Source organism: Orycteropus afer, unplaced genomic scaffold (assembly GCF_000298275.1).
Source record: "Orycteropus afer afer isolate SDZICR_OR568_19922 unplaced genomic scaffold, OryAfe1.0 scaffold00219, whole genome shotgun sequence".
NCBI lineage: Eukaryota > Metazoa > Chordata > Mammalia > Tubulidentata > Orycteropodidae > Orycteropus > Orycteropus afer.
In genome coordinates this window covers 2489722-2516324 of record NW_006921806.1, presented here as the reverse complement: position 1 = coordinate 2516324, position 26603 = coordinate 2489722, and the positions used below count along the sequence as shown (strand labels likewise).

Sequence of the window (26603 nt, the reverse complement as noted above, 5' to 3'; positions counted from 1 at the left end):
AAAAAAAAATCACTGAAAGATATTAAAGAAAATCTAAATATACCTACTCCTCACTTATCAACTATCTTGTTATCTGATATTTCACATTTATTACAATAGTAAAAAATGTGCTATCCAACTATTTTGCAAATTAACAAGTATATCTGGCAGTAACAAATGCTGAGGTGTGAGGCAACAGTAATACTGGCTGTAATGGTTAAGGTTATATGTCAACTTGGCTGGGCCATGATTCTCAGTGGCTTGGCAGTTATGCAGTGATATAATTTGGCAACTATGGAATGGTGTAATTTAGCTATTATGTAATGATGTAGTCATCCTCCACCTTATGATCTGATGTAATCATTCCGTATTTTTGCATAATACTTATTTTTATGTAACAATCTTATTTTAGGAACCTAACCATGTTGATAAGTGAGGAGTGGGTATAACTGGAAGAACATTCATGTTCTTGGATTGGAAGACTTAATATTGTTAAAATGACAATACTACCCAAAGCAGACTACAGATTCAGTGCAACGCTCAAAATCCCAATGGCAAAATCCCAATAGAAAAATTCATTCTAAAATCCGTATGGAATTTCAAGGGAGCAAGAATAGCCAAACAATATTTAAGAAGAATGTAGTTGGAAGGCTCACACTTTCCAATTTCAGTGCATTCTACAAAGCTACAAAGCTCTGTGTTAAGTACAAAGCCAGTGTAGTACTGGCATAAGAATAGACACAGAGACCAATAAAATAGAATTGAGCCCATCAATAAACCCTCCTATCTATGATGAATTGATTCAACAAGAGGGCCAAGCCCATTCAATGAGGAATGAACAATCTCCTCAATAAATGTTGTAAAGAAAAATGAATATCCCCATACAAAAGAATTGTACTCCTACTTCATGCAATATATATAAATTAACTCAAAATGGTTTAAAGATAAGTATTTAAAGGCTAAAATTATAAAAATCTTAGAAGAAAACATAGCAGTAAATCTTCTTGACCTTGAATTTTACAATTGTTCCTTAAATATGACACTAAAGCACAAAGCAACAAAAGAAAAAAATAGATCAATTGAACTTCATAATAATGAAAAACTTTTGTATGTCAATGGACACTATCAAGAGAATGAAATGACAAACTACAGAATGGGAGAATATATTTCCAAATCACATATCTGATAAAGGCTTAATATTCAGAACATGTAAAGAACTATAACTCAACAACAAAAACAATCCAAATAAAATATGGGCAAAAGACTTAGCTAGACATTTCTCCAAAGATGATATACAAATGCTGATTTGAATGTAAAATAATCCAGCTGCTATTGAAAATAGTTTGGTGGTTCCTCAAAATGTTAAACATAGAATCACCATTATGACCCAGCAGTGCCCCTCCTGGGTAGGTATATATCTAAAAGAATTAAAAACTGGGACTCAGACATAAATGTGTATGGATATTCATTATAGCATTGTTCATAATAGCCAAAAGCTTGAAAAACTCAAGTGTCCATCAATAGATGAATTCACCAAATGTGGTCTATACATACAATGGAATGAATATTACTGAGCCATAAAGGGAAGTGAATTTCTGATAACATGCTACAACATGGATGATCCTTGAAAACATTTCACTAAGTGAAATAGGAAAAAAAAAAAAATACTGTATAATTCTAACTTATATGAACTATCTAGGATTGGCCAATTCATAGAGATAGAAAGTAGATTAGAGATTACTAAGGGTTGGGATCAGGGTGATGATTGCTTAATAGGTACAGAGTTTCTGTTTGGGATGATAAAGAACTTTTAGAAATAGTGAATGGTGATGTTTGCACAAATTATAAATTTTTTAAAAAAAGAACATTCAGAACAGCTTATGGAGCAATATGCCAGCAACACGGTTCCAGTCAATTGTAAGCCAAACATAAAAGTAGAAAGCAGCTAGTGCTGCTAGAGAGAAATCAACCAGGGGGATTCCGGAGGGTGTTTGTGAGATCTCCCCAAGAGCATGGAAGCAAGAGTGTAAGAAGCCTCCTGAGAGTTAGAGGGTAGAACTGGCAAGCAACTGTCACTTTTAGCTCTCCTGGAACAAAAACTCCAGAGGATAAATAGGATTTTCTTTGTATTTAAGTGCATGGCTAAACTGGCAAAAAGTAAAGAAAATCATTCAAACCCAGAAATAACCAGAAAAGTGAATTCAGAAAGGCTGATGGCCCTGAAGCTGGGCTTGTCCTAAGGGTATCTGACCACCTCTGACAGCCCCAAATGGGTGTGAGTAGTCTTGAGCCTTCAAAGGGTAGGGGTCATACTGGAAACCACTGAAAGGCATTATACCCAAGAACAAACTAGAAAAAAAAAAAAAAAAAAAAAAAAAAAACACCCTTAAAGGTGTTTAGAGGAAATAGAGTACTTCCCAGTCTCTGCCTTTCTTTTTGGTGAAGTGGAGGCGGGGGGTGGGGGTGGGGATTATCTTGGTAATTCCTAACACAAGTCCACCCTGATGGGGATATGAGCTAGAATTCACTACCTGTGCACTTCTAAAATTCCAAGCAAAAACTTAGTTTAAAGTAACCCTATGTTGGTAGTGCTCCCAAGCACCTAACAGACTCACTCACATCCATCAAGTCAAATCTCACTTATAGTGATCCCTCCTTGGGTTTCTGAGGGGGTATCACTACAGAAGTAGATTGTCCAATCTTCCTTCCGAGGAGAGGAGTGGCTGGTGGGTTTGAACCACCAGCCTCCTGGTTAACAGTCAAGTCTCTTAGGTAGTACACCACTAGAGCTCCCTAACAGAGGCAAACACAATCCTTCTTTGGAGGAACAAACTTTAAATCCAGGTGTTCAAGAATTACCACAGATAGGGCTCAGGACCATAGTCTCAGAGGACATCAAGCTCAATTGGTATAACATACCACAAAACATTGTTCTACCTCCTACTGTGGCGAGTAGCGACTGAGATCTTAAAAGCTTGCAAACTGCCATCTAGATGCAACGATGGGTCTCTCCTCATCCAGAGCCATGAAGAATGAAGAAAACCAAAAATTCATGGAAACAATTAGTCCTAGTGACTGGTACACCATCTGATCTGCAGCCTATACGACTATGAGACCAGGAGAAATAGATGGTGCTCAGCTACTGCTGTCAACCACTTGGAAGAGGATCTTTGTAGGAGATCCTGGATAGATGGGGAGAACAATGTGGAACAAAACTCAAAATCATTTGGGGGGGAAAAAACGTGGGGAACGATTTTGCTGGCCTGATGGAGCCTGGTGGAACCACTGAGACTATGGCCCCTAGCTGCCCATCAGGTCTGGAATTGAATGCACACCAGTGGCTTCCAGCCAAACAATAGAGAGACATATCAGTTGAGCATTTACCTGAGGTAGATACACTCCATGGAGAGAACAAGCATGAGAGAAAGAAGGGCTGCTCAGGCACAGGGAGAGAGCTCAGGGGGTAGGAGTACATGGAGGGATGGATACAGGGAAGAGGCAACTATCAGGAGGAAGTGGGAAGAAAGATGTTGCATTGTGGTAAATTGTGGTCCATGTCATGAGACAAAGTGTATGTGACTGCTGTATGGAAAGTGTATTTGCTCTGTAAATTTTTTTTAATCACAATTTAAAAAAAAAAAAAAAAAAGAGAGAGAAAGAATTACCACAGATAAAATTCCAAAGATCATGCATTCACAATCAAAAATCACAAAACACATGAGGAAGCGTCACCTTGAGATTCATCTCATTGAAGGTTTTCCTTATTCTCGCTGATCCTCTACTTTACCCAACATCATGTCCTTTTCTAGCAATTTATCATTCCTGAAAAATGATGTCTATTTGCAGTTGAAATAATCATTTCCCAGAAAACACACAGAACTGGATAGGAAAACAAAGACCCCTAAGAGAACTTGGTACAGAAACCAAAAAGCAAACCAGCTGCTGCCGTCAAGTTAACTCTAATTTGTAGTGACCCTATAGACATGAAGCTACTTTCTTGAATTTATAAGATGAACAACCCAATGTGCAAAAACCATAAGAGAGTGTTAACAGGAGGGTCACAGGAAATAATGATCAATACACTAATAAGATGATCAATCACATTTCTAATGAAAAAGATGTAAATAAAAATGAGATCCAATTTTTCTCTCAGCCTATTGACAAAAATCATAGTGTTCTTTGTACCTGGTACATGTGCAAAGTAGAGACAAGGCCTTCTCCTCATCCTCTAATTGGAGAAATATAAATTGTGACAACCTTTGTAGGGAGCAGAAACACCCTTCCAAATACAAGATGCACATACCTCTGGTTGCAATTCACACATAGCTACTCCACAATGATCGATAAAGGCATGTGGGTAAAGGTCTTCATTGCAGCATTATTTGGAAATAGGTCCCAGCACTGAGAGTGTGCTATGAGATACACATACACTGTGGCACAATGTTCTGCTATACGCAACACAAATGCAACGCAACCACTCCCGTGGAGTTGGATCCGACTCATAGTGACCCCTCCTTGAGTTTCTGAGGTGGTATCACTGCAGAAAGAGATCACCCAACCTTCCTTCCGAGGACTGGCTGGTGGGTTTGAACTACCAGCCTTCTGGTTAGCAGTCAAATGCCTTAGGCACTACGCCACCAGAGCTCCCCTGTTCTGCTATAGGGAACACCAAAACCATTGAGGCCCCTTTCCTGCCAGCCCCCCAAGACACAACTCTCCACACTGCCCCTGGGCAGGAGAACTCTGTCGTAGGACAGAGTCAAAGAAGTACAGCCTCCACTGTAGAACCCAAGAGCCAGGAAGTGAGGCATGAAGAACACATAAACACACACACACACACACACACACACATACACACACACAGCCAGTGCAGCTGAACCACACCAGAGCAAGGCCCAAGTGCTCCTGAGAATCATCTGCACACTTTGAGCTGCTGTCTAGTGATAAAGTTGAAGAGATTTATCCAGAGTCATACACTCATAGCCAAACACAGCCTGGATAGATTGTTCCTTCTCAGGATGGATAAACAGAAACATACTAAAGACCAGAGTAGGTGCTAACCTCTGAAAATGAGCTAAGGCAGGAACCAGAAGAAAACCCTGGGTTCCTCAAGAAGGTTCAAGGAGACAGAATCTCCAAGGCAGGAGAGGAAAGAGGGGGCATTAGACTCCACCTCTCCTTTCCAGAGTGGTGTCTTCTCCATACAGCTGGGAGAAACTCATCCCACCAGAATTTTCTCTGGGCTCAAAGAAGCCACAATGTGAAAGTCTTATGAAGCTCCTCCTGAAGGGAGGCCTAGCTCATGGATGAGATTATAGCTGGGGTGTGAGTGCCTCCAGCACCAAGACCAACCCCAGGGAGCACCAAGCTTGATCACACTCTCCCATCAGACCCATTGGCCCACTCCTACTCCCACCCCACCCCCTTCGTGCTGAGAGCCCTACCCACCAGCCTGATTCTGTGCTCTTCCTCCAGGATGAAGAGGTTCTCCTTCTCACAGTAAAAGGCCGCAGCATCCAGAATGGCTTTCAGAGGCACCAGACCCACTAGCTGAGAGCCCACGACTGGAAGGTTCAGCTCCTGTGGAGCAAGTCAGGTCCACACCTTGGGGTGCTGCAGCATTGAGGATGCTCCTGGGGTCAGGCTGGAAGCTTCCGCCCTACTCACCTGGATGGATTCCACCCCCATCCTACCCCCAAACCAGCCAGCTAGAGGCACCTGCCCTGCTTACCTGGATAGATCCTCTCCCCTACAGCAAGCTAGGGGCACCTATGAGTCATTTACTCCTCAGGTGTGAAAAACCTTGTGATTATAAGACACTTATTCAGCCCACTGTGTTGAAAGGCTTGTGGTTAGAGATTCCAAGTCTGATGATAGGCAGTGGGGAACAGGTAGGGTTCATGCCCCTTCCCACATTTATGATAGGTGTGACCTTGAGCAAGTCCCCTCACCTATCTGTGCCTCAGTCCCCTTACCTGCACCATGCAGCTGGCAAGGCTTCCCTCACCCTCCCCAGCCAACAGGGGTGCCCCTGACCTGCTCACTTGTGCTTCTCTGCAGGTCTCCTCATAGACTGTGTGCAATGCTGTGACCTCAAAATCCAGGAGGTTTGTCGACACTTGAGCCAGGTTTTTCTCATCTAAGTACCAGCCGATGCCCTGAACCTTTTTCAGAAGTCCTGGCTGCCAAAGAAAAGCCATTCCGGGCCCAGGCTAAGAAAGTTCACCCTATCCTGCCCTGCTTCCCCTGGCACCTGGTTCTGAGCCCCACTCTGTCTGTATCCCCCTAGCTGGCCCAGCTCAGAAGCCTGGATAGCCAAAGATGGTGTGTGGAGGGTCTTTGGGTCTCAGGAAGGAGAGAACCGGAGGAGGAAGGGTTTCAAGTCACCCTCCAACTCATTCACCAGGTGTCTATAGGTCTATCTGTGTCTGACCAGGACTTCCTGTAGGAGTGATGCTCAAAATAGATGATGACTACTGTGGCAAGTTTGATAGAGGATACCTAGGAGCACCTGAAGATACATAGGGGGCCTGGGGATACTTGAGGGCATCTAGGGGTATCTAGAGTACCTGGGTATGTCTGGGAGCACTGAGGGCTCTGAAAACAGCTGCTTTCCCACCAGTATGGAAAGACAGCAGTATTTTAAGAACAGGTACAGCCCTGTTTGTGTATAAAATGTTTTTTGAAACAAGCTTTCCCCAATGGAGACCACTCAAAGCCCTGACCCTGCCTTGTCCCACATCTTGTGAACACTTAAATGGGGCTTGGCTGGTCACCAGCAAACAGAGGCTGAGCCTTGGCCAGCCTCCCTGTGAGTTGCTCCTCATGGCTCCCTGAGACGCTGGCCTTAGCCTCTGGTCCTCCTGAGGGCCACTCCAGAGCGTGGTGGGGACAGACCTGGTCCTTCCCACGGCCTTGCTCCCGCAGGTTGAGGGCAATGCGATGCGCTTGCTCCTTGGTGCTGAGCAGGTTGACATTGAAGGCAATGAGGAACTTCCGGGCACCAGTGACAGTGGCCCCCCAGCTGGGAACAAAGGTGCTAGGGCCAAAGTCAGGTGCCCATTCAGCCTGTTTGAGCTGTGGAAGGATTTACCTGGAGTGAGCTCTCCTCCACTGGAAGGGGCAACCACAGATTCAGGAAGAAGGGGCAGCACCCACCCACCCCACAGGAGATGAGTGGGCCAGGGTCCAGCACACTGTTGCCAAGGACCAACTCCCTCCCATACATGCCTACCACAGGGTTGTCGTACCTTCTCAGGGAGGGCTTCATATTCCCCAGCCCGAATGGCTGGCAAGGTCCGGCGGCTGGCCATCCGTGCTGCCTCCCCATATAGGTACACTGCAAGGGAAGCATTGGTCAGACCTGGTCAACAGGAGGCCAAATCCCCAATCCCACAGGAGAACTGAGGCAAGGCCACTCTCTCCCACTTCCCTGGAGAGCCATCCCAGGCCCTCACCCTCTGCCCTCCCACCAAGGGGTAAGATCTCCTCTCTCCCCATCCCCAACTTGGCTCCCTCTGCACAGCGTCATTGCAATCACAGGAGTTACTCTCAGACATCTGGGAAACATTGGTAGAAAGATGCTCACATTTCTTTTTTAAGATGTGTGGGTAGTTAAGGTTGTATGTCAACTTGGCTGGGCCTGGTTGAGTGGCTGGGCAGCTGGTGGTAGTTATTCCCCATGATGAGACTGACAATCAGCTCCATGGTGGGCTCTACCACAAGCAGCTGAGTAGCTGCTTTAGGGATGTGGTCTTCTTCCCGTATGTAAGCAGCAGCTTTGAGCATGGTCTCTAGCTTATAACATGCTTGAACCCTGCATGTAGCCGTGTCATTGTTCAACAGCTATGCTCTGTCAACCTGGGGACTTTCAATGGACTTGAATTAATGGCCTGCCATGCGGTTTGGTAACATTGGGACTGTGCCTTTTCACTTGTCAACCTTGGGCTTGTCAGCTTTCAGCAGCCAGTAGCTGTCTGAGTGAAGAAAAGCCTCTAGCTTCAGTAGGCTGGGAGCAAGAGGCAGACCTGAAGCCCAAGGTTGAGGGGTTTTTACCCAGCCTTTAGAGCCTAGCACTTTGAACTCAGACTTAAAGCCTCCAAAATTGTAAGAGAATAAACTCCTGTTTGTTAAGGCCATCCCATTTGTGGTATATTCCTATCAGAGCAGCACTAGGTAACCAAAACAATATATTTTCACTAAATGATCCCTATAACTACAAATTAAAGAACATAAAGAAAACAAAAATCCCCTTCAATTCCCACCTCCTACAGCACCAAGGTAACACTGTTGGTGTGCTCTTGGCTCCTGAGCTCCCACATCCAGAGGCTGTTCAGGATCTGTCTGGCCATCCCCCCATTATTAGATACTCCCTTTGTTCCCATTTGTCCTGTTTGCTTGGGATCGTGTTCTTGATTTGATTAATTCCCCAAAGTGAGGTTGTGGTTTTTGTTAGTTACTATTGAGTTGGCTCCAACTCATGATGACATTATGTGTAGCAGAACAAAATGTTGGCAGGTGCTGTGCTATCTTTATGATCTTGGGATCACTGAGTCCGTTGTTGCAGCCATTGGGCCAATCCAGCTCATTGAGGGTCTACCTCATTCTTGCTGACCCTCTGCTTTACCAACCATGATGCCCTTTTCTAGCATTCAGTCTTTCCTGATGACCTGCCCAAAGTAAGTAAGAGAAAGTCTTACCATCCTCACTTCTAAGGAGTGTTCTGGTTGTATTCTAGTACTGATTTTCTCATTCTTCTGGCAGTCCATGATGAAGTTAATCCATTAGAAGCCACAGACTTTTAAGGTCAGGGCACGGTTGGTCTTGTTCAGTTGTCTTACACAGTTCACTATGCCATGGGCAATGCTGGACCATAAGTGCCCCCTGTGTCCCTGGCAAATGGGATGTGACACATCAGCTGTCCTTTCTACTTGCATTTATTTCATTAGTGAAGAAGCAGCAGGGTTCCTGGGTGTCAGTTTGCTCACTGGAGCTTTGTTTTGTAATAATCTCCATTTTTAAGAGGCTTCCCAGCGGTACAATATGTAGTTGCTGATGGTAAGTGACCCGACATGAGGTGAAAAGAAGCTGGCTGAAGCCCCTGATAGCCCACCTGGGGACACTCACCTGGCACACCCAGTTCCTCTGCCAGCCGCTGGCCAAAGGCCTGTGCACATAACACACATTCTTCCATGCTGACATCCCTGACAGGGACGAAGGGGCAGACATCCAGGGCACCCATCCGAGGGTGCTCCCCTGCAAACATGGGGGACATTGAGGATGGGGGCCATGGCAAAGGTCCAATGTGGAAGGGGTATCAGCAAGATGCCGGGGAGCATGCAGTGAACTATGCTCCACCTGCTCATGCTGACCAGCCACTCTCAAAGGATAGCAGTTCCTGCCATAATAGCCTTTGGGGATATGAAAGCATCAGTAGAAAGCCGTGGACATTATTCCTGGCCAGTGTGAGGGAGGCTGTGTAGGACCCCAGGGAAGAAGCAAGACCTGATATTTTGGATTTTTTACAATAAGCCCCTCCTTCTCCTAAAAGTCACACAAGTAACTTTCCATAACTCAACTCTTAGTGAATTCTGACCAAGCTCAAACTGCTTACCTTGGTGGGCTGTGGCCAACCCAGCCCCCACCCCCACTACTGCCACTACTGGTAACTGGGAGTACACGTTGGGCTTGGGGAAGGGGTCTGTCTAGTGGAATCAAGTCATCATCCCTACCCTACCCTGCTTCAGCCTTTGTCCTTCCTGGCCTCACCCTCCTCTCCACCTGGCCCTTCCAGCCAGACAACTGGCTCCTTTTATTTCAATAAGGCTCTTATCTGCACCCCAGCTTTGGGTCGTCTGTGAATCCCCCCCATTTGTGCCAACCCCACCCTGAGATCCTGGCCTTTCAACTGGCTCCCCTGTGTCTACTAAACTTTGTCCTCACCCGCCCTGGCGCTAATGTGTTTGGATCTGAGGGTTATCTGGTGTCAGGCCAGCTTCCTCCAGTGGAGCTGCATCTTCTGCCCCTGACCCCTCCACCCTTACATAAGAGCCTAGCAAGAGCTGAATAGGTGGGCCTCATGATCCATAGGGAACCTCTGGCAGGTCTGGGCAATGTCACCAAGGCACTCTCTTCCTCTGTCTTGAGGGAGGTTGGTGGCCTCAATAAAGGGAGGAGAGAACTATGCCTGCCCAGGCCACGGAGGTCTTCAGTCTGGAGCTTCAGCAACCAATGAAAGAATCTAGGATCTCCAAGAAGTCCACACTCCCACCTGTAACTCACAGGACCCCAGAGGACAAAGCTGGGTCCAATACCCCCTTCCCACAGAGGCTTTTAGAGGAAGGCATGGCCCCATGTCCAACCCACCCAGGAGAATGCCCCAAAGCCTGCCCCCGAGTCCCATCCTATAGCCCCCACCTTTGTGCCTGCTCATGTCAATGAGCCGGGCAGCGGCCTGGGCGGCATTGAGGGCCCCCTCAACCACATCCTCAGGCCGCCCCACGAAGGTGTAGACTGTACGGTTGGTGGAGGGTCCCGCATCCACATCCAGTAGTACACAGCCAGTGGTCTGTGCAATGGCTCTGGAAATGGCCTCAATCACCTGTAGGGCAGAAGCCAGCCCTTACCTTACACTCAGGGAAATGGAGCTTCTGAATGGCTGTACTGTGCCTTTCCCGCACACCAGAGCATGGCCTAATGGGATGCTGATGAGCTTTAGGGGACCCTTCAAAGAGCATGTGGTCCCCTGCAAGATGAGAATGTGCAAGATGGTAACCACCAAACCCTGGGAAACCCCATCACTGCTGTGGGGGGACAAGGAGAAATTGAGGCAGGAAGTAGAACCAGGGGGTCCCTACTGACAATCAATGGGCAGAGTGGAGCAGCCAGGGCTTGAAAAGGTGACTAACTGGCCCAAGGTCAGGGAGAGGTCCACTTCCTGCACTCCTCAAATGACCTCTCAATTGGTGTTACCCGTAAGTCCATGGGGAGGGACAGATGATGAATGGAGAAAGGGCATGAAGGGCCCAGAAACTAGGAGGAACATGATAGTACTGCCCAGTGCTTGGAAATGAGGACCCAGGACCGAAATCCTGCTCCGTGGCTGTCAGTTATCTGCTTAGCCTCTCTGTGCCTAATTTCCCTCATTAGTAAAGTGGGCTTCATAGGGCTGGGGGGACTCAGTGCATTAACATGAGTGAGAACAGCATGAGTTCTGTGGGCACACATGGGTGGCCTCCCTGTGACCATCACAACAGTCCTTTTGGGTCAAATAAAAGCAGTCCCCACACTGGCCCTGCTTCCCCATCTGACAATTCCAACACCTGGGTCAGGTCAGGTCACTCCCAACTCCCCTAGGCACATGAGCACACCCCTTGTGAAGACAAATCCCCAGCCCGCACCAAGAATTCCCCTTTCTTCTTGGCCTGAGCACTCCACACTGCCCCTCTCTTAACCTGCTGGGCTCCTCACCTCCTGGTTGTTCCCCTCTGAGAAGTTGGGGACACATTCCACTAGCTGGGTCATGGTCCAGAAGTTGGGTCAGGCAGGATTCTCTCCGATGGTGCAGAGAGAGGAAGGAGCCCTCTACAGCTGCTTCAGAACTTTATCCCCCAGCCAGCCCCTCCCCACAGCCGGGCTTCTTATTAACCACTAAGTCACAGCTACAGAGGTCAGCCCAGCTTGGACAACAGGAGTATGAGTGGGGGGAGGGTGTTAGTAAAATAGCGTGTGTTTGTAGTTGTGCATAAAGATGTTCATGTGTTTAAGAGTGTATGTGAGTGTGTGTGGGGTGTGCATGTGGATGTTACTGTGTGTGAGACTGACTGAATGTGCCTGTGTGAATGCATGTGAGTGAGTGTGCCACATACATTACGTAAGCTCTGAGCATGCTGTTTGAGTAGTGTATATTCCATAAGTGTCCCATGTCAGTGCCATATGGGCTGTGAGTATGCCATGTGGGTGGCATGTGAGTGTGCTGTGTGGGTGGTGTGTGTGCTCCTGGGGGGACCAGCAGAAGGGAAAGATCTGTGACCTGGCCCTGCTGTTCCACATCCTAAAACCCACCCCTCTGCCCTCTACAAGAGCAAGCTGAATCCCATCTGCATCTCTGTCCCATGACCTCATCTCCCTTCCAGGAGAAGCACCACCCCCACCCCCACCATGTTCACCATCTGAGGCTACGTCATCCCAATGCAGGGTTGGGGGTGGCCTTAGGGCCCTAGGCATAGAAACACCCAGACCTCTCAAACTCACAGCCCATGTGGGCACTGGGAACCCCAACCTTTCTGCAGCTTTTTACACTGATGACCCATGGAAAAGATCCATTTACTGACTATGAGAGGGTTTGTGATCTCTAGGGTGAATCTGGGAAGACAGAGAGGCCCCATTGCCCCCAGAAAGTCCAGGCAGGCCCAGAGACCCTCAGAGGCCAAGGGCAAACAAACACTTTCAAAGCCAAGGGTCAGTACAGCCTGCACAGTTCAGAGACCTCTCCGAGCCTCTGCTCTCTAAGGGTGGATATGGTAATGGTAGTGTCAACCCAGAAGGGTCACAAGAGGAGATGGGGGTCTTCAGCCAGCTCTCCAACAGCAAATGCTCAACAAAAGGCATCCAGCATTCTCTTGCCCTCAGCCCTCTTGCAACTGTGGCCGAATTTCCCATCTGTCCCTGCCAGCCCAAGGCCTCTGACAGGAACAATGGGTACTCCCTGTCCCCCACCTAGGGCCTCAGGCAGCAGTTATGTCAGAAGCCATGAGTTTTTGAGCCTGTGGGATCTGCTTCTGGTGTCTGCACTTCATCCCCACATTTGACCATCAGCCTAGGAAGGGTGATTGGGGTCCTCTAGTGCTAGGGCATCTCAGACACTGCAAGGCTGCGAGGACAGTGAGACAGGACATCTTGCATTGGAACCAGTCCAGAGAACTCAAGAACTTCATCCTTGTACCTACATAGAGAAATGGTTGCAGACCTCCAGGAGGGCATTACTTGACTGTGGGCCTGACCCGGTAAGTCACTTCTCTCAGCCCACAGGCACCCACCTCAGCCTATAGGCAGGGAGCTGTTATGTTTCCCTCAAGAGACAGTCTGGCCCAGGGCTGGGATGGCTGGGAACACAAAGTCTCAGGGACAGGGCCCACCATGAGGTCAGGGGCCATTTCCCAGGAGCAGTTTCAAGGCAGGTAAAAACTCTGGTAGAAGCTACAAAAACTCCTGAACAAGAGGCCCAAGAAGACTCCACCTACTTACAGAGAAAAAGCAACTTCCTCCAGTATCCAGATCAGAACAAGTACTCCTTGGAGAAATTACTGATTCTAGAACTGGAGCATCTTGCAGTTCCAGAAAGTAAGGAAGTGCTTTAAAATACACACACACACACACACAATGATAGGGGAGTGCCACAAGGACACAGGAACCAACTAAAAGCTCCCAATGGCAAAGTTGGAAAAATTTGAGCAATGAAGTCATACCAGATTATAACCTAAAATCTAAAATAAATATCTGAGTTCATATACTAATATATCAGAGACAAGAGACAAACTTCCGGTGCAGAAGAACTCCAAATAATTTATATCAATTCTCTGCCTTCAAAAAGAAGCACAGCTCCCCACTTCTTGAGTGTGGGCTGTGAATAGTGACTTCCTTCCAAAAAGTACAGTGTGAAAAAGAGGGGAAAGAGTTACTCTACAGTGGAGAAACCTGACAAACACTACCTCAGCCAGGTGATCAAGGTCGACACCAACAGAAGTAAGTCATGTTGACAGTATGTATCCTTCATATAGTGTAATGAAAATGGTGCTTTACTTCTGTGGTACTCTTCCCCAAACCAGTAACACCAGTCTTATTATTTGGGGGGAAAAAAAATCAAGCAAGTCCCAAAAGAAGAACATCCTACAAAATACCTGACCAGAATGCCTCAAAACTCTCAAGGCCATCAAAAACAAGGAAACTTTGAGAAACTGTCACAGTCCAGAAGAGCCTAAGACACTTGATGACTAAATGTAATGTAGTGTTTGGATACATCCTGAAACAGAAAAAGAACATTAAGGGGGATAAATTAGGAAATATGAGTAAAGTACAGACTTTGGTTAATAATGTATCAATATTGGTTCATTAATTATAACAAATGATCATATAATGTAAGCTGTTAATAAGGGAACTCTAACCTTGTACTATCTTCTCTATTTTCCTATAAATCTAAAGCTATTCTAAAAAAAATAGTCTATTTTTTAAAAAATAAATGCTGGAAAGTGTGTGGAGAGATTGGAACTCTCATACACTACTGGTAGGACTGAAAAAATGGTACAACCATTATGGAAAACAGTATGTTGTTGTTGTTGTTGTTATGTGCCGTCGAGTCAAACCCGACTCATAGCGACCCCTCCTTGGGCTTCCGAGGCAGTATCACTACGGAAGTAGGATTGCCCAACCTTCCTTCCGAGGAGTGGCTGGTGGGTTTGAACCGCCAGCCGTCTGGTTAGCAGGCAAATGTCTTAGCCACTATGCTACCAGAGCTCCCTGGAAAACAGTATAGCACTTCCTTAAAAAGTTGGAAATAGAAATACCATTTGATCCAGTAATCCTACTACCAGAAGTATACCCTAAAGAGGTGAGATCCAGGACATGGATAGATACATTCACACCCATATTCATCACAGCACTATTTACAATAGCAAAGAGATGGAAATAACCTAAGTGTCCATCAACAGATGAATGGATAATCAAACTGTGGTACATACACACAATGGAATATTATGCAACATTAAAGAATAATGAAGAATCAGTGAATCATCTCATAACATGGATGAACTTGGAGGACATTATGCTGAGTGAAATAAGTTAATCACAGAAGGATAAATATTCTATTAGTCTGTTACTATAAAACAACAAGGAAGGGTTTACACAGGGAAGGAAATTTTCTTTGTTGGACACCAAGGATGGGAGGGAAAGGGAAAAGATGGATAGTTAAGAGATAGGTGTTGATATAGGTGAAGGGAAAAGCAATATCACAAAAGCATGTAACTAGCATAGTTTTACTAAGGAAAAGGAAGACACAAGAGGTGCACAAGAGGTATAGAAAATAAAGGTAAATACTATTGCATGCACAATACTGCATTATCAGTAATAACAAACATTCATCTATGAGTGGATATGTAGGGAGATAGGCAGGAACATCAGATCTGGATAGGTGAACAGGAATATACCCATGACCATACATAAGTTTGGCAGATAATATTCCTACATACATATTTATATGTGCTATAAAAATGTCCATATGCAGTATAAACCTGACAGGGGTTAAAGTTAGTATAACTTCTTAGCCACAAACAAGCACCTTGAGGTACTGAGTCACTGGGCCTGCAGGCATGGGACCATTGTCGCTAGAGACATCAAGTTCAATTGGCACAAGATAGTACCAAAAATCCTATTCTACATCTTACTTCAGTGAGTAGCGACTGGAGTCTTAGAAGCTTGTGAGTGCCCATCTAAGATGCAACTATTGGTCTCTCCTCGTTTGGAGCAAAGAAAATCAAAGATGCATGGAAACAGTCCAAAGGACTAATAGACCATGAAAACATCAGCCTAGATGACCTGAGACCAGAAGAACTAGATGGTACCCAGTTACCTGTGCCAACCACTGAGAAAGGGATCAAACTTGGAGATCCTGGATAGAGTGGGAGAAAAAAATGTGAAACAAAATTAAAAAGAAAAAAGACCAGGTTTACTGGTCAGATAGAGACTGAAGAAACCCCCAAGACTATGGCCCCAAATCACCTTCAGGCCTGGAATTGAACTCATTCCTGTGGCTTGGTTCTTAGCCAAACAATAGACAGGCCTATAGGGCCTAATGGAGCTCTGGTAGCATAGTGCCTAAGGCACTTGACTGCTCACCAGAAGGCTGGCGGTTCAAACCCACCAGCCACTCCTCGGAAGGAAGGTTGGGCAATCCTACTTCTGTAGTGATACTGCCTCGGAAACCCAAGGAGGGGTCGCTATGAGTCAGGGCCGACTCGACGTCAAACAACAACAACATAGAGCCTAATAGCTACATCGAGGAGATACACTCCTTAGAATAATCAACCATGGGAGATCAGAAGGGCAGCATTCAAACAGGGAGAAAGGCTAAAGAGGCAGGAATTCAGAGGCAGGAAGGACACAGAGAAAGAGTAATCACAAGGAGGACATGGAAAGAGAGCTGTTACACCACAGAGAATGTAACCGGTGTCACAAAACACATGGGGAACTGCTGAATGTAAAACGAATCTGCTTTGTAAAATTTCAACCAAATCACAATAAAGTTTTGGTTTTTTGTTTCTTCATTTAAAAAAAAGGGGGGGGGGTCTATTTTTAAAAAAGCAATCTGAACTATGTAAACAATTTTAAGAGTGATAAATTCAATATAATGAACTTTGAAAATATACTAAGTGAAATAGGTCAGACACAAGAGGACAAACATTGTATGATCCCAATTATATGAAATATCTCAAATAGACAAATACATAGAGGCAGAACAGAGATTAGTCGTTACCGGGGGCTGTGAAGTGAAATAGACAATGACTGTTAATGGGTAGAGTTTCTGTTAGGACTCATGAAAACGTTTTGGAATAGATAGTGGGTGAGAGTTGCAGAACATGGTAAATGCAAATAATGTCACAGGATTATACCTTAAAATGGTTAAAATAGCAAATTTTATTATATATATGTCATCACCATCAGGAGCTCTGATGGCATAGTGCCTTAGGCATTTGACTGTGAAGCAGAAGGCTGGCAGTTCAAACCCACCAACCACTCCTTGGAAGTAAGATCAGGCAATCTACTTCCGTGATGATACTGCCTCAGAAACCCAAGAAGAGGTTGCCATGAGTCGGGTTCAACTTTACAGCAGTGAGTTTTAGTGAGATTATCACCACCACCATCTACAGTGAAGTTGATTCTAACTCATGGTGACCCCATGTGTATCAGATTAGATCTGCTCCGTAACATTTTCAATGGGTGATTTTTTGGAAGTAGATCATCAGGCCTTTCTTCTGAGATACATCTGGGTGGACTCAAACCTCCAAATTTTCATTAGCAACATTAACAATTTGCATAACCCAAGAACTCCACATATATGTAAATATATATCCCCAGGATTTCAGGCAACCTCCATTCCTGCTCTGAATGGAGGCAGTACTGGAAGCCACTCACCCACCTCAGACTGCCAGGTACCTTCTCTTACAGAGGGGGAAAAGCCTCAGACACCTGACTCCTCCTTTGGCCCCTGCAGAACCATCTGGGTCTTTCCCATGGACCAGTGCACTCTTGCTCCACTTTCCTTTTCCCCTCCCTCCCATTTGTATAGTATAATAGGATTAAGCATTATTGTTGTTATTTGCTATTTGCTATCGAGTTGGACCCAATTCATAGTGCTTCTGGTTAGCAGTCAAGTGCCTTAGGCACTATGCTACCAGAGCTGCTAAGACAAGCATAGTAACAGCTTAGTCCTCTCCACTTATGGCCAGCCGGCTTGGATGTCTTCCTTGTAGAAGGAGGAGGAGGGACTTCATAGCCCCTCAGGGCGACTCACAGAGGACTGGCACTGGGGCAGTGTGGACCAGACTCGGGCTCACCTCCTCCTACTGACACTCGCACAGCATGGTCGCCATGGGCTGAGGTTCTCCTTCCAGGCCCCCTGCCTGGTCTGCACCCAAAGGGCCTCGACAGTGGAACAACTCTACAGTCTAGTTTGTCCCCCATATAGCGGGACCTCAGAGGGTCCCCACCTCGCTGATCTGGCTCAGAGCCTCTGACAAGCGTGAGGAGACCCTGCCCCTCGCCCCGGCTTCCCCGCTGTCTCCACCAGACCCTCGGTGCTCCAAAGACGGGCAGCGGGGACTGGAGGGCCATCCGCCAGCGTGGGCGCCGTCCTTGCCTCCACCTCGCTGAGAAATCCAGGCCGAAGGTGATGTCATCCCAGGCCCGCAGAACCACGAAGGTTTCTGAGCTACCGCATCCCCGCAGCCTCTCGCCGCCCATTCACCATGGGCTTCCTGGTCGGGGACCGAGTGGTTGTAGCCGCCAGAGCGCGCCTGTTAGGGAAAGTGATGGATGCGGGACGGGAACTGCTGGATAAACACCCTAGTCCCTCGGGGACGATTCCGAGGGCAATCTATACTTCTCGAAGGCGTCCCCAGTGCACTAGCCCATTTGTCCTGTGCACCAGAGTGTTGGCTTCCCCCTCCCCTGTATCTCTCCTGCTTCCTCCATTCATCTCCCAATAGGCGATCTGCATCCAGGCCGACCTCACTAGGGAAAGACCGAGGCAGTCCACAGTGCCCCACCCACCCACTCACCCAGAAGGCCACGCGCTCGGTTTTACGCATTTTTGTTGCCTTCAAATTCTTAATTTTTGAACACCCCTTAAATTTTGAACACCCTTTGTAGTTTCATTTTTCAGGGGCCTCCACCGATTAGGTGGCAAATCCTGCCTACAGCCAAATCCTTGCCTTAGGCTCTGCTGAGGAAATCCAACGAGGACAGGTGCACAGCCCCAGGGAGAGACTGAAACTGGGAAGATGCTGCCCAGGCCCCAGGTGAGCGGAAGGCGGGAGACGCTGAGTCCTGGGGTGGGGAGGTAGAGGGGCTTGGGCTACAGTCGCCTCCTCCTCCTTCTACAATCTCAGACTGGCACCACCTTGTGCCGAGCAGGACCAGCGCTCTACGCGCCTCAAAGAGCCGAGAGGCTACAGGAAGCAAAAGGTAAACAGAGGATTTTAATAAAGTACTCCAAGTGTTGTTGCGCGGTGTGAGCGGCGGCGGAAAGGCTCTGGGCGCGCGGCGGCGGGGAACTCTGGGCACCCGCGTCCCCAGGCGCTGCACCCGGCCTGGGCGCTAGCTGTGGCAGCAGCATCACGGGGTCCGGGCGCTGGCGCCCGGGGACGCGCAGGAGGAGCGCTGTCCGGGTTTGAACAAACACGTTTATTGCGGAGGCGGCAGCGTCGGTGGCGGGGCGCAGCAGCGCTCACCAGGCGAAGAGTGGCTTGCTGTCCTCTTTGGAGAGCTCGCAAAGGCAGTTGAGCAGCAGCAGCGAGTCTCCCAGGAACTTGGGAGGCACGATATCGATGACCAGCTTGCGCAGCGCGGCCGGGCTGCTGTGCAGAGGGTGGGCGCGTAGATCCGGCCGCTGCTTCAGGATGCCATAGGTGTTGATAAGGAATTCGCTGAACACTGGGTGCACGTCGCGGTTGTAGCCCAGCTTCTCCAGGCGCGCTGTCAGAGTCAGGTAGCGGTGCGTCAGCTCACGCAACTTCTTCTCGTCCACTGAGCCGTCCAGCGACTTGATAGAAGTCTGGGGGACAGCAGGGTGGGGGGAGTGAGGTGGAGACGACACCAGAGGGAAGATGGAGACTTCACGGTGAGTGGGGGCAGGGGGTAAAGGCACAGGAGGAAGGAGGGGGAGACAACACGGGGCGAGGAGAAGGGGAGAGAAGGGGAGACTTCAAGGGGATAGAGACAGCCTAGAGGTGAGAGGCTCTGTGAAGTGCAGAAGGCGCAGGGCTGGGGTGGGTCTAGCCACACACAAAGGAGGGAGGAGATGGGACACGGGGGAGGGGGGTGGGACAGAGGCATGGGGGGTAGGGTATGGGGTGGGGCCTGCACAGGGTGGCCACATGAGCCACCTGAGTTCACACAAACCCGGTACCTCGGAAAAGACTAAGTGCTGAGACCCAGGGTCAGGACGGCCTGCGCCACAGTGAGCTGTGTGGCCTTGGGCCAGTTGCCTGCCTTCTCTGCTCCCCAGCAGCCCCTTATGTGGAGGAGCGTGGCAGTGCTCCCTCCAGGGCAGCTAAGAGCCTTTCATTAATGAACGTGCTTAGATGGGGAAACAGACCAATGCTGATCCCGCTGGCCAGGCTGAGTCTCCCAATTTCTCCTCCAGCCTCCAAGTCCGGAAGGAAAAACGGAACCTGCATCTCTGGTAGCCTGGAGAGGCAATATGCTCGCGAGAACCACATCACAAAGTGTCCCTATCTTTGGCCCCATGGACCCTCCTGAATAGGTCTAGGGTGTAGATGTCCCTCACAGCAGTTTTTTCACGCATGGTGCAAACGCGCCGAGAACACCAGAGACGGTCCTGCAGTCCCTCTGCGACCTGGGACCGGGGCTCCCAGAGTGATAGAGGATGAAGCTCAGGGATCCCTGGAGTGTGGCTGAGGGGACGGGATTCATCACCTGCTTGATCTTCTCAGGGATGTTGGACACGGTGAATCCATACAGCCGCGTCACACCAGGGAAGACGTAGGCCAGAATGCGCCGGTCCAGCTGGAATGCGATCTCACCAACTATGCGTCCATCCTTCTCCGCGGTGGAGAAACTCTGGATCTCTGAGGGAGCGAAGGGGTGGAGGATGAGGCTCCAGGCTCCCAGTCAAGGGCACACGCGAGCCAAGAGCAGACTGCTCTTGTCCACGTTGAGAAAAAGAACCCACCCACACGCAACAGCCTAGTCTGGGAGAAGCCCTGGACGCCCCTGCTCCCTCACGCTGTCCCACCCGACTGGGCTTCCCAAAGAGCCCAGATCATGTTGAGGTGGACGCTGGATACTCCCTCCTTTCTCCTCCCCAGAGGCCCTGGGGGGCTGGGTGCTTGCTAGACACTGCCACCTCCTCTCCAACTGAACCTCTCCCATCTCTGCCTCCCCATACCTCTTATTATTCAGGGCATTCTGCTACCTGCTTCCAAGTCTCTCCTCCCCACCTAAACTCTAAGGTCATTGGACTAATTCATAAACAACCTGAATATGCATCAAGAAGAGTAAAAAAAAAAAAAAAGTATGCCTCTAAAAAATATGATTCCCATTATTGTAAACCAAAACCAAACCCACTGCCACTGAGTAGATTCTGACTCATAGCCACCCTATAGGGCAGAGTAAAACTGCTCCATTGGGTTTCCAAGGCTGTACATTTTTACAGAAACAGATGGCCCCATATTTCTCCCTTGGAGTTGTTGATGAGTTTGAACTGCAGACCTTCTGGTTAGCAGCCCAATCCTTTAACCACAGCACAACAAAACTCAAAAAACCAAACTCATTGCCATCTCAAATTATTATAAGGTGTATCTTAAATTAAGACATGGCAAATGAGGGGAAAAAAAAAAAAAGCCCCCTTAAAATCAGTTCAACACTCCATGCCCCTAAGACTACTGCTGACCCTGACCACTCTGCAAGGGGGTAGTCACTCTGATAGGGTCACCATGGGGTGTGATGGGAGAACTCTGATGGGGCTCACATGGCCCCTCTACCTTAATCACCTGCCCTGGAAACCAAGGCAGAGCACAGGGAGGGACACTGGCCCAAAGTCAGGAGTCTTTTCATCAAGGGCCAACGCCTCTAAGGGTTGCCAGAGAGCACAGACTTTCACTTCTTCCATCCTAAAGAGAGACACTACAAACATGCCCATTTCTAAATTGTTTCCTAAAGCCCTCAAAACTTTTCCAAACAGGAGATATGATCTTTACCCTTTCAAGGATGTGAGTGGGTGAAGTCCCTTGAAATCTGCCCCAGGAGGTGCCCAACAATTCATTTGCCCTGAGATCAGCCCCCAGGTCCTCTTATATGGAGAGGGTGAAGCCCAGGCCCCTAACACTCAGGACATCCTACAGTGGTCTGTGACTCCCACACCTGCAGGAGGTGCCACTCCCACACCTGCAGCACTGTGGTTTGGGCTCCCACACCCCTCCACAGCTGGTGGTAGGGCCACAGTCCAGGGCCAGCTCTGTCTGTGACCTTGGATCATTGTTTACTGTGGAAGGTTAGCTTACTCAAACAAACATTTTTCTCCACTACGAGTCCCAACCCAGGGCTGGGAAGCAAGTGAGTAGGACAGTTTGTGCCCATGAACAAGCATGAACAGCTGTGCAACTGCTGCTAAAGGTGACAAGTGTGGTGTCACAAGGTGAGAGCTCCAGGACAGGGCTCAGATAGGAGGACAGGAACCAACCGGGTATGTGGCAAGGATGGTTCAGGATAAGCAGCCACACCAGTGTGTCCCAGGAGGCCCTTCTCACAAAAGTCCCAAAAGTGGAACCTAGAGGCATGCCCAAACCAGCATTTTCCAATGTGTGCTGTGGGCCATGTCCCTGGCTCTGAACAGACAGATGGGCAGTGAGCAAAGCAAGGGACAACAGCACCCTGCCCTTCTCCTGCGAGCTCTTAGGCCACACCGTCCAAAGGCTCCAGAAGTGTTCAACATGCAAAGTCCAGTTCTCACCAGGGTCATGCCACAGAATTGCCGCTGTGGAGGACAGCAGGAAGCATGGTCCTATAGTGACCTCATGCCCCCATTGACGTTGGCTCCTCTAGCAGGGGGAGGGAGGCATTGAGTAGGCTGAAACTGGGGTGAGGAGTGTTTGCCCCCTAATGGGGAGACACATTCAACTCAGGACAACTCAGTGGCCATCACCTGGGGGTGCTAGTCATCTTAGGGAGAAGGGAAGGACAGTGATGTTCACAAAGGGGAAGAACATCACTTCCACAAACCACAGGCCTGTCTGCATGAAGTCAGATTCAGACAAGATTCCGGAATGAATGATTAAATGATGCATGCTTTCACTCCCCACATACTGAATTGGGGTACATCCAAGCAAGTAGCCAGTGTGAGCTTCTAAAATCCAGGGTGTTGGACAGAGGTGTATCTACGTATCTACGGAAATTAAAAACTATGGTGATTAGTTTTTGTTGAATGATTTCTCACTGCTCATGATGGAAAGTAAGAGGGTAGATAGAAACTGCTCATTGGCATCCCCACTCAAATGGTTCCCAGGGCACATGCTATATCTGCCATACCCTAGATACATCTTTGGTGTTGGGCAGTGTCCTTTTTTCTGGACAGGTTACTGAACAACAGGCTGACACAGTGGTTGCGGAGAGTCAGACTGGGGGCATCTGACCCTCCACTCCTCAGCCATTGTGAAGTAGTGTTTGTACATCAGTAGTTGGAAAATATGGCCTTGGTGATAGAAATGACACTGGAGATCACATGATAGAATTTTGCAAGACTAATGACTTATTCATTGCAAATACCTTTTTTCAACAACATAAACAGTGGCTATACATGTGGATCTCACCAAACGGAATACACAGGAATCAAATTGACTACATCTGTGGAAAAGGTGATGGGGAAGCTCAATATTTTCAGTTAAAACAAGGCCAGGAGCTGACTGGGGAACTTGCTCATATGCAAGTTCAATTTGAAGCTGAAGAAAATTGAAACAAGTCTACAAAAGCCAAAATAAGACTTTGAGTATATCCCACTGGAATTTAGACACCATCTGAAGAAGAAATTTGACACATTGAACACAAATGACTGTAGATCAGACAAGTTGTGAGATGACATCAAAAACATCATACATGAAAAAAGCAAAAGGTCATTAAAAAGACAGGAAAGCCTAAAGCATATATCAGAAAGGACTCTGAAACTTGCTTTTCAAAGGAGAGTAACTACAGCAAATGGAAAAAAAAATGATAAAGTAAGAGCTGAACAGAAGATTTCAAAGGGCAACTCAAGAGGACAAAGTAAAGTATTATAGTAAAATGTGCAAATACCTGAAGCTAGAAAACTAAAAGGGAAGAACACATTTGGCATTTCTCAATTTGAAATAACTGAAGAAAAAAATTCAAGCCTCCAGCTGCAATGCTGAAGGATTCTATGGCCAAAATATTGAATGATGCAGGAAACATCAAAAGAAGATAGAAGTAATAAACAGAGTCATGATACCAAAAAGAATTGGTCAGTGTTCAACTATTCCAGGAGATTGCATATGATCAAGAACCAATGGTATTAAATGAAGAACTCCAAGCTGCACCGAAGGAACTGGTGAAAAACAAGGCTCCAGCAATTGATGGAATACCCATGGTTTTGGTTACCTAGTGCCGCTCTGACTGGAATATGCCACAAATGGTTCTGACAGGAATATACCACAAATGGGATGGCTTTAACAAACAGGAATTTATTCTCTTACAGTTTGGAGGCTTTAAGAATGAGTTCAAAGTGCCAGCTCTAGGGGCTGGGTGAAAGCACCTCAACTTTGGGCTTTAGCTCTACCTCCTGTTCCCAGCCCACTGAAGCTGGAGGCTTTTCTTCACTCAGCTGCTAGTTGCTAAGGTTGACAAACCCAAGGTCGACAAGTAACAAAGCACAGTCTGAATATTACCAAGCCACATGGCAGGCCATTCATTCAAGTCCATTGAAAGTCCCAAGATTGGCAGAACATGGCAGGCTACTGAACAGCAACTCGGCTACGTGCAGGGTTCAAACGTGCCATAAGCTATAGAGCATTTCCAAAAGCTTCTCCTTATGTACATGAAGCAGACCACATCCCTAAGGCAGCTACTCAGCTGCTCACAGTAGATTCCACCATGGAATTGATTACCAGTCTCATCATGTGTAATACTACATCCAGCTGCCCAGCCATTCAACCAGGCCCAGCAAAGTTGGCACACAAGTCAAACTACCACACCCATTGAGATGTTTCAACTAACGGGTGCCATGCTGGAGGCACTTACTTATTTTTGCCAAGAAATTTGGAAGACAGCTACCTGGTCAACTGACTAGAAGAGAGCCATATTTGTGCCCATTCCCAAGAAAGGTGACCCAACAGAATGTGGAAATGATCAAACAATATTATTAATATCACATGCGAGTAAAATTTGCTGAAGATAATTCAAAAACCTTTGCAGCAGTTATATTGACAGGGAACTTCCAGAAATGCAAGCTGGATTCAGAAGAGAATGTGGATTGAGGGATATCATTTCTAATGTCAGATGAATCTTGGCTGAAAGCAAAGAATACCAGAAAAGTGTTTACCTGTGTTTTATTGACTATACAGTGGCATTCAACTGTGCAGATCATAACAAATTATGGACAACATTGCAAAGAATGGGAATTCCAGAACACTTCATTGTGCTCATGAGGAACCTGTACATAGACTAAGAGGCTGTAGCTCAAACAGAACAAGGGGATACTGCATGGTTTAAAATCAGGGAAAGGTGTGTGTCAGGGTTGTATCCTTTCACCATATGTATTCAATCTGTATGCTAGCAAATAATTCGAGAACCTGGACTATATGAAGAAGAATGTGGCATGAGGATTGGAGGAGATTCATTAACAACCTGCAATATACAGATGACACAAACTTGCTTGCTGTGAGTGAAGATTAATTGTAGCACTTACTGATGAAGATTAAAGATTACAATCAAAAGTATGGATTACACCTCATAAAACAAAAACAAAAATCCTCACAACTGGGCCAATAAACAACATCATAATAAATGGAGAAAAGATTGAAGTTGTCAGAGATTTCATTTTACTTGGATCCACAATCAACATCCATCAAAGCAGCAGTCAAGAAATCAAACGTTGTATTGCACTGGGCAAGTCTGCTGCAAAAGACCTCTTTAAAGTGTAAGCAAAAATGTCACTTTGAAGACTAAGGTGCACCTAACCCAAGCCATGGTATTTTCAATCACCTCATATGCATGTGAAAGCTGGACAATGAATAAAGAAGACCAAAGAATAGTTGATGCCTTAGAATTGTGGCTTTGGCAAAGGATCCTGAAAATACCATGGACTGCCAGAAGAAAAAACAAATCTGTCCTGGAAAAAGTATAGGTAGAATACTCTTTGGAAACAAGAATGGCTAGACTTCATCTCACCTATTTTGGTCATGTTGTCAGAAGGGACCATTCCCTGGAGAAGGATATCATGCTTGGTAAAGTAAAAGGTCAGCAAAGAAGGGGAAGACCTTCAACGAGAGGAATTGGCACAGTGGCTGCAACAATGGGCTCAAGCATAGCAAGAATTGTGAGGATGGCACAGGAGTGGGCAGTGTTTCATTCTGTTATACATAGGGTCACCATGAGTTAGAGCTGACTCAATTGTTTCTAACAACAACAGGAACTTTCTGCCAATAAATCAGATGACTTGGATGAAATGGAAAAATTCCTTAAAAGACACAAAATACCAAAGTTCACTCAGCAAGAAATAATTTTAATAAAACCCTATCAATTAAAAAATTGAATTTGTAGAGGGGAAAGAAAAATAAAACAACAGGTTTCCTACAAAGAAAATTCCAGGCTCAGGTGATTTTGGTGGTAAATGCTACCAAACATTTAAGGACAAAATAATGCCAATTCTATACAAACAAACTCTTCTAGATAACTAAAGAGGATAGAATACTTCCCAATTCATTCTTTGGGGCCCACAGTTACCCTGATACTGACATTAGAAAATGGCATTACAATAAAATTACAGACCATTATCCCACATAGACATCAAATATTCTTAGCAAAATTTTAGCAAGTTGAATCCAACAATACATTATAATTGAACAGTCTTAATCTCAGGAATGCAAGGTTGGTTTAGCATTCAAAATTAATAAATGTAATTTATCTTATAAGTGAAAATAAATGGTCATCAAAAGATGCAGAAAAGGCATTTAACAAAACTCAATCTCCCTACATGATGACTCTAAGCTAACTCAGAATTGTTGTTGTTGTTGTTAAGTGCCATTGAGTCGTTTCCGACTCATAGCGACCCCATGCACAGCAGAACGAAACACTGCCCAATCCCGTGCCAGCCCCACAATCCCTGC

The 26603-nt window shown here is 46.8% G+C and overlaps 2 protein-coding genes across 2 annotated transcripts in view; both read right to left on the bottom strand.

Moving 5' to 3' along the window:
- The window catches only part of FTCD (formimidoyltransferase cyclodeaminase), a 25092-nt gene extending 13590 nt beyond the window's left edge, over positions 1–11502 (bottom strand). The window contains exons 1-7 of the mRNA XM_007948682.1: positions 11449–11502; positions 10396–10579; positions 9106–9234; positions 7230–7318; positions 6877–7056; positions 6024–6161; positions 5428–5559 (exon numbers count right to left, since the gene is read on the bottom strand). Of these exons, the coding sequence (XP_007946873.1) occupies positions 5428–5559; positions 6024–6161; positions 6877–7056; positions 7230–7318; positions 9106–9234; positions 10396–10579; positions 11449–11502 (906 nt within the window). The remainder of the gene's footprint in view (positions 1–5427; positions 5560–6023; positions 6162–6876; positions 7057–7229; positions 7319–9105; positions 9235–10395; positions 10580–11448) is intronic.
- Positions 11503–18976: 7474 nt separating this feature from the next.
- Positions 18977–26603, bottom strand: part of SPATC1L (spermatogenesis and centriole associated 1 like) — a 36645-nt gene continuing 29018 nt past the window's right edge. The window contains exons 3-4 of the mRNA XM_007948680.1: positions 20188–20339; positions 18977–19303 (exon numbers count right to left, since the gene is read on the bottom strand). Coding sequence (XP_007946871.1) covers positions 18977–19303; positions 20188–20339 — 479 coding nt within the window. The remainder of the gene's footprint in view (positions 19304–20187; positions 20340–26603) is intronic.